The sequence below is a fragment of the Lepisosteus oculatus genome, chromosome 4 (assembly GCF_040954835.1).
Source record: "Lepisosteus oculatus isolate fLepOcu1 chromosome 4, fLepOcu1.hap2, whole genome shotgun sequence".
Classification (NCBI taxonomy): Eukaryota; Metazoa; Chordata; class Actinopteri; order Semionotiformes; family Lepisosteidae; genus Lepisosteus; species Lepisosteus oculatus.
In genome coordinates this window covers 14,731,987-14,738,902 of record NC_090699.1, presented here as the reverse complement: position 1 = coordinate 14,738,902, position 6,916 = coordinate 14,731,987, and the positions used below count along the sequence as shown (strand labels likewise).

General features: G+C 56.6%; 1 protein-coding gene across 1 annotated transcript; it reads right to left on the bottom strand.

The window, feature by feature from the left end:
* Positions 1 to 389: 389 nt before the first annotated feature.
* LOC138238126 (zinc finger protein GLI4-like) lies at positions 390 to 6,881 on the bottom strand. Its single transcript, XM_069188092.1, has 3 exons — positions 4,103 to 6,881; positions 2,630 to 2,814; positions 390 to 1,581 (listed from the first exon to the last, which is right to left on the bottom strand). The coding sequence occupies exons 1-3, from the start codon at positions 4,353 to 4,355 to the stop codon at positions 598 to 600; spliced, it is 1,422 nt and encodes a 473-aa protein (XP_069044193.1). The 5' UTR covers positions 4,356 to 6,881; the 3' UTR covers positions 390 to 597.
* Between the last annotated feature and the right edge of the window lie 35 nt (positions 6,882 to 6,916).

Genomic DNA, 6,916 nt, shown 5'->3' with positions numbered 1-6,916 from the left:
TCAATATATTCCCAAGCCTGCACAGCTAATTCCATTCTTCAGTCTCGGCATTCTCCATCTCATATCTGTAATTCCTGTAATATCTGTAACTGTACCAGAGTCTGGATCATGAGATCAGTGGTCCTAGAGGTACCCCACTACTAACATCACCACCCCCTGAGCAATCACCCTTTATCTGTACTCCACTTCCCGGTCCAAAATCAGCCAGTACTGGGCCTGTAGTTTCAGAATAAACGTTTCACTCTTCGCTTTACACTTTTAACTCCGCATCCTCTCATTTTGCTGGCCTCATCGATTGTTTCCCTACTCCATCTAGGAGATGTACGTGACGACACAACATCCACACTCATACTTAAGTCCATGAAGACGGCAAGAAGCTACCCCTCCACTGGTGCAAAAAGCACATTTAATCCTTAAAAAACAATTGGTTTTTAATAAAACATGACACACTGGACACTCCTGGAGTGCCGTCAGCATGCCCACAGTATCTCAGCAGTTCACGCGTTTCCAGTCCAGGTAAGGTTTCGCCCACATTCCCCTCATGCAGCCCAGCAGCCGTGCAGCCCGGAGGTGAGGGGCCCAGCCCCCCCGCAAGCGCTACGTCTTCTTGCCGCAGGTGTTGAGCAGGTGCACGCGCAGGTTTTCCGAGCGGCTGAAGCCCTTGCCGCAGTGGGCGCAGCGGTGCGGCTTCTCGCCCGTGTGCGTGCGCTCGTGCCGGCGGAGGTCCGTTGTGCGCCGGAAGGGCTTGCCGCAGTGGGCGCAGCGGTAGGGCTTCTCGCCCGTGTGCGTGCGCTGGTGGATCTTGAGGTAGATGTTCTCCGGGAAGCCCTTGCCGCAGTGGCCGCAGCGGTAGGGCTTCTCCCCCGTGTGCGTGCGCTGGTGCTTCTTGAAGTTGGCCTTCAGGGAGAAGCTCCTGCCGCACTGGGCGCAGCCGAAGGGCCGCTCCCCCGTGTGCGTGCGCAGGTGGTCCCGGAGCGAGCCCTTGACCCGGAAGCTCTTCCCGCACACCGCGCAGCCGTGCGGCCTCTCGCCCGTGTGCGTGTGCCTGTGCCTCTTGAGGTCGGCGGGGCGGCGGAAGCTCTTGTCGCAGTGGGCGCAGCGGAGTGGGGGGGCCGCGCCCTCGCTCTCGGCAGGCGGGGCGGGGGGGCCGCAGGGCCCGCGTGGCGGCGGCGGCGGCGGCGGCTCGCTGTCCGGCCCCGGGCACCATGGTCTCGTCAAAGTGGCCGCCCGCGACCCCTCCTCCTCGCCGCGGGCAGCCTGGCGCTCGGGCTCCTCTTTGACACGCCTGCGGTCCGGCCCGTTAACGCCGAGGTCCCCGGAGCCCAGAGGGGGACCCTTCCAGCTCTGGACGGGCTGGGGCTCCGCCTCCTCTTTCACACAGAGGGGCTGGGACTCCTGCTCCTCTTTACAGCGCACAGGCCCCTGCATGGCCCCAGACGGGCTTGGGCCACCCCCGCCCGTCTTGGCACGCCTGTCTTCCGCCACGCCTCTCTCCCCCTCCCGCGGCTCGTCACCGTGCTGACTGGCCGGCTCCCCGGAGCCCTGCTGCAGTCCGGGCCAGCGCTCGTCCGCGGCTGGGAGCTGCAACAACAAAGGAAGAGCAGCGTTTAATCCAACCCGGATAGTGGGCAGGCGGGCGCAGCTCGGGCTTACCCAGGACCCGACTGGACAGCCCCGCTGCAGACACGCTGACTGACCCCTCCAGGACCAGGACTGGACAGCCCCGCTGCAGACACACTGACTGACCCCTCCAGGACCAGAAATGGACAGCCCTGCTGCAGACACACTGACTGACCCCTCCAGGACCAGGACTGGACAGCCCTGCTGCAGACACACTGACTGACCCCTCCAGGACCAGGACTGGACAGCCCTGCTGCAGACACACTGACTGACCCCTCCAGGACCAGGACTGGACAGCCCTGCTGCAGACACACTGACTGACCCCTCCAGGACCAGAAATGGACAGCCCTGCTGCAGACACACTGACTGACCCCTCCAGGACCAGGACTGGACAGCCCTGCTGCAGACACACTGACTGACCCCTCCAGGACCAGGACTGGACAGCCTGGGTTCAGACACACTGACTGACCCCCTCCAGGACCAGGACTGGACAGCCCTGCTGCAGACACACTGACTGACCCCTCCAGGACCAGGACTGGACAGCCTGGGTTCAGACACACTGACTGACCCCTCCAGGACCAGGACTGGACAGCCTGGGTTCAGACACACTGACTGACCCCTCCAGGACCAGGACTGGACAGCCCTGCTGCAGACACACTGACTGACCCCTGCAGGACCAGGACTGGACAGCCCTGCTGCAGACACACTGACTGACCCCTCCAGGACCAGGACTGGACAGCCCTGCTGCAGACACACTGACTGACCCCTCCAGGACCAGGACTGGACAGCCCTGCTGCAGACACACTGACTGGTCACATCAGGCCCATTTTCCTAAAAACCATTTAACCTACCAGTATATCTTTGGACTGTGGATGGAAACCAGAGAAACCAGAGGAAACAGCTCAACAGCCCTTCCCCCTTTCTATTTTGCAACACGGAATTCACTTTTTACTCGTTCCTAAATTTTAATCGGCGTCTTGAACTTTTGTCCAGCTTGTCCCCAGCCTACCCCCGCCAGCGGCTCTCCGGCCTCTTCCCGGCTGCGAGGGAGGGACCTGCTTCCTGGAATCCGGACTGCAGGCCGCTCCGGACTGAGCCCGCCTGCGGACGCCAGCTCTCCGTCTGTCCAGAGAGCGCTGCTCCAGTCCTGTCCGAAGACTCGCTCGATCACGGGGGAGCTGCCCGTCTGCGCCGCTGTGGGGAGACAGAAAACCACATCAGGAGCACTAAGAGCCCATGGTGCTTCTGTCTGAGCAGGGGTGCCCCAGCCTGGTCCCAGAGGGCCAGTGCATCTCCAGGTTTTCACTCCAACCCAGACCCAGCTGGTTACTGGCTTCATTGGAGCAGTTTAGCAGCTTCTCTCAGATCTGAAGCAGAGACCTGGATACCCTACAGACACACTGACCCCTCCAGGACCAGGACTGGACAGCCCTGCTGCAGACACACTGACTGACCCCTCCAGGACCAGGACTGGACAGCCCTGCTGCAGACACACTGACCCCTCCAGGACCAGGACTGGACAGCCCTGCTGCAGACACACTGACTGACCCCTCCAGGACCAGGACTGGACAGCCCTGCTGCAGACACACTGACCCCTCCAGGACCAGGACTGGACAGCCTGGGTTCAGACACACTGACTGACCCCTCCAGGACCAGGACTGGACAGCCCTGCTGCAGACACACTGACTGACCCCTGCAGGACCAGGACTGGACAGCCCTGCTGCAGACACACTGACTGACCCCTGCAGGACGAGGACTGTACAGCCCTGCTGCAGTCACACTGACTGACCCCTGCAGGACCAGGACTGGACAGCCCTGCTGCAGACACACTGACTGACCCCTGCAGGACCAGGACTGGACAGCCCTGCTTAGAGTAAAAAGTCTTAAAGCATCACCTTTTACCAAGACTTCCAAGAACTAATACAATGAACTTGATCATAAATGTACTGCCTCGAGTAATGCCCGATGGTGTCATCAGACTACTGGTACATCACAGCAAGGCAAAAGAAGGTGCAGATTTCCACTGCTCTGCAACACTGCTCAGAACGTCAAAATGTCGGTTTTGCTGCGCCGCAGTTTTGCAAGTTTATCGATGAGCTTGGAAACCTTCACAACACTTTGCGTTTTTTGTTTTAAATACTAATGAATGTCATGCAGTTATCCATCAGTAGTCAGTAATGAAGCGGTCCTTCAGTTGAACAAGCCTACTAGAGGGGATTTGATTAATTAACATTCTTATCATTCATGACCCAATTAAAGTCCGCTGTCCCGGGCGCTGATTACAAGTAGAAGTGGAAACAAGAGACACTTCTGCACCACAACAAAAGCACGTGGGAACGACAGCTCCGCCCGGTCCCGCCCGCCTGCGGCGACTGGCGGGCGCTTTGGGAATAACGAAAGACTGCAGGTCTGCGCGGCTTCGTTCACAAACGATGCACGGCGCGACACTGGTTTTCTCGTACACCTCTTCCCAAGCTCTCACCATCGGCCGTGCCCGTGGGCTCCGTCCCAGCTCTGTCCACGCAAACCTGCACCCCCACGCAGCGGCTGGTCACGCGCCGCGCCCCCTGGCCCGCCTCCAGCCGATCCAGCCTCCGCCTCAGGGTCTCGTTCTCCGTCCGCGTCCGAGACATCTCGGCCTCGAACAGCTTCGTGATCTCGCACAGGCCGGCCCTGGCCAGGCTGTCCATGACGGAGGCCAGCCGGGCTTGGAACGCCGCTACGGAGCCGGACATGCCGCCGTCTGTCGCGGACAAAGCCTCTCGCCCAGTCCCCGGGGGCGGCAGCTCAGCTCAGCTCTGCTCTGCTCTAGTGTGAGCGGAAAAAAAAGGGAAAAACACCGCCTCCCCTCCTGCAGGAACCGAAAATCAGCACAGCTACCGCGCTGGTGGTGGTGCGCCCCGTGCTTTTAAAAACACACACACACGTCGCCGCCACGAAATAACCAAAACAATCCTGATCAACACACCGAGGAGGAAAAGTTGACGTAATCGGAATGTTGCGTCACAAAAGGAGTGGTGACGCGATCGCTGGCTGGCCAATCACCGCGGACTAGGAGGCAGCTGCACGCAACTGAACCGCGACGGAGGCGCTTAATCGAATAAGAGAGTAGCTCTAGGTCAGAGTCCCTTTAAAACCCCTGTGATACAGCAGCGAAATGTCCAAGCGAAGCTACTGGTGATTCAATGGAGAACGGGGCCGGAGAGAGACAGTAAAAGCTTTAAAACAGAAGATGTATCCTGATCTTTGAGTGGGCGGGTGGGGGTGTGCTGATTCTATAGGAAGCGGCTACCGTGAAGATCTGTACTGATCCAAGTCAGGGCGGAGTGCGGAGAAAGTCTCAAACAAACCAGTTGGTCGGGTCAGGTGGAGCTTCAGAGCCGGCCGTCGCTCAGCAGTACCCGGCTTGAGAACTGCTGCTGTTCCAGGTCACTCTGAAATCGTGAGCATGAAGCACGTCTGGGGTTTGGCGAAAAACAGTTAACGACTCCGATTATACATCTAAGGACTGATATGTCGCCTCGTCAGCTGTTTAAACATGGCTCTGCCTCCGGGTTGGGCGTTGAAGTGTCAAAAATGTTTAAAAAAAACACCAACTTACCACATCAGCCAGTTTGTGCTTCTGAGACGGCTCGTCCAACAATCCATTTTCTAACTTCTTCATTTACTATAGTCTGGCTGGGGAGACAGAGCCCATCCTCGTAAGCTACAGCAAGGCAGGACACACCCTGGACAGGACACCAGTCCATCACAGGACACACAGACGCACACCCTGCACAGGACACCGGTCCATCACAGGACACACACAGACACACACTCTCATACTGGAGCACATGAGAACACAGGGAGAACATGCAAACTCCACACAGAGAGCACCCCAGAAATCAAACCCAGGGCAGTGAGGCAGCAATGCTCACTACTACTCGAGATCTCCTTATGAAAATACAGTGGAGATCTGAAACTGGCTCACAGGTATCCCTTCTCCAGTTCTTTGGTAGATACAAACCACTGCAATGCACACACGATGCAGAACCACAAAGCAAAACTGATCAATGAAAAATCTCTTAAAAGCAGAGGGGTCTGCTAAAGAGAAAACACGTTCTTGAAGAAAAAGCAAGCACCCTCCCACAGCTGGAAGACAGGAAACTGGCCCTGGGAGGAGTGTGTGCTCGTCTTAAAGTGGGTAATTCTGGACAATGGGCTCCTTTTAAACCAGGGAATGCACTGTGATGGCGTCATCACATCTCAAGCACTGGAGAAAGTTTACCAACGAGGCTATCTGGCACATCTGGCCTGTGTGGTAGATAATAGCTCATCAACCCCCAGCATCGCATACAGCTGTTGCTCAAAAGAAGCCAGGGTATCGGCTTTAACAACGTGGCTGGACAGCTTGTTCCACACTCCCACCACCCTCTGTGTAAGAACTCCCCGATGGGAGTGTGTGCCCGTCTGCCCTGCAATGGACTGGTGTCCCATTCCTGGTTGTACCCTGTCTACGGCCCCCCCGCCCTCCTGTATTTGGTCAAGCGGTTCGAAAACAGATGGATGGGCCAGATTTCTGCTTGGGACTGTATTTGTGAGATGTCAAGTGTTTGTTCCAGGTAGTGTCTTGTGTTGATCACAGATCTGCTGGAGAAGTCTCGTGTGACCTTCCAGCTCAAGGCTGAGAGAGACTATCGCATCTTCCACCAGATAATGGTAGAAGATGTGATAAACAGTGACCTGTTTCTGGCCTGAACAGTAAACTGCTACATCTTTTCTTTTTATTTTCCCGTTTACAACCATTTTTGTGCAATATATGCCAGGGACCTGTGCAATACATTTATATTTATAGTCATATTGTGCAATGTTTTTTTTTGTGTACTGTTCTGGTTTGTTCTTTGTGTGTCCTGGACTGTGAGTAGCTCCTTTTAGTGCACTTCTCACTGTGCTGAGTGTATTGTATGTCTTGTATTACTATTATTGTATCATTCGTTAGACTGTGGCTGTGTTGAGCTGCTGTTGCACTGCAATTTCCCTCACGGGATCAATAAAGTATCCATCTATAGTGCCGTTAGAAAACGGATGGCCGGAAAACTAGTGATGGTAAAGGAACGGGCCGTGGGTCCCGATCACTTTCCCAGCCCCGGCCGAGTCTGTAAAAAGACATCAAGATGCGCGTGTGTGGTTTTCACACGAGATGGGTCTGGCGTTGCCCTCGTTTTCTCCTGCGGACAAGCGAGACTCTTCCAACCGGTACCTGTACAGTCAGGATCTCGAACCCGTCCCCCAAGGGAGAGAAGACAGTGGCCGTCCA

What these genes read in the sequence shown, in the direction of transcription:
- LOC138238126 (XM_069188092.1), bottom strand. Translation starts at nt 4,355, where the DNA reads ATGTCCGGCTCCGTAGCGGCGTTCCAAGCCCGGCTGGCCTCCGTCATG. An exon ending in GCCCACGGGCACGGCCGATG is followed by an intron (nt 2,815 to 4,102) that starts GTGAGAGCTTGG and finishes GTCTCCCCACAG; the next exon opens with CGGCGCAGACGGGCAGCTCC. An exon ending in CCGGAGAGCCGCTGGCGGGG is followed by an intron (nt 1,582 to 2,629) that starts GTAGGCTGGGGA and finishes TTGTTGTTGCAG; the next exon opens with CTCCCAGCCGCGGACGAGCG.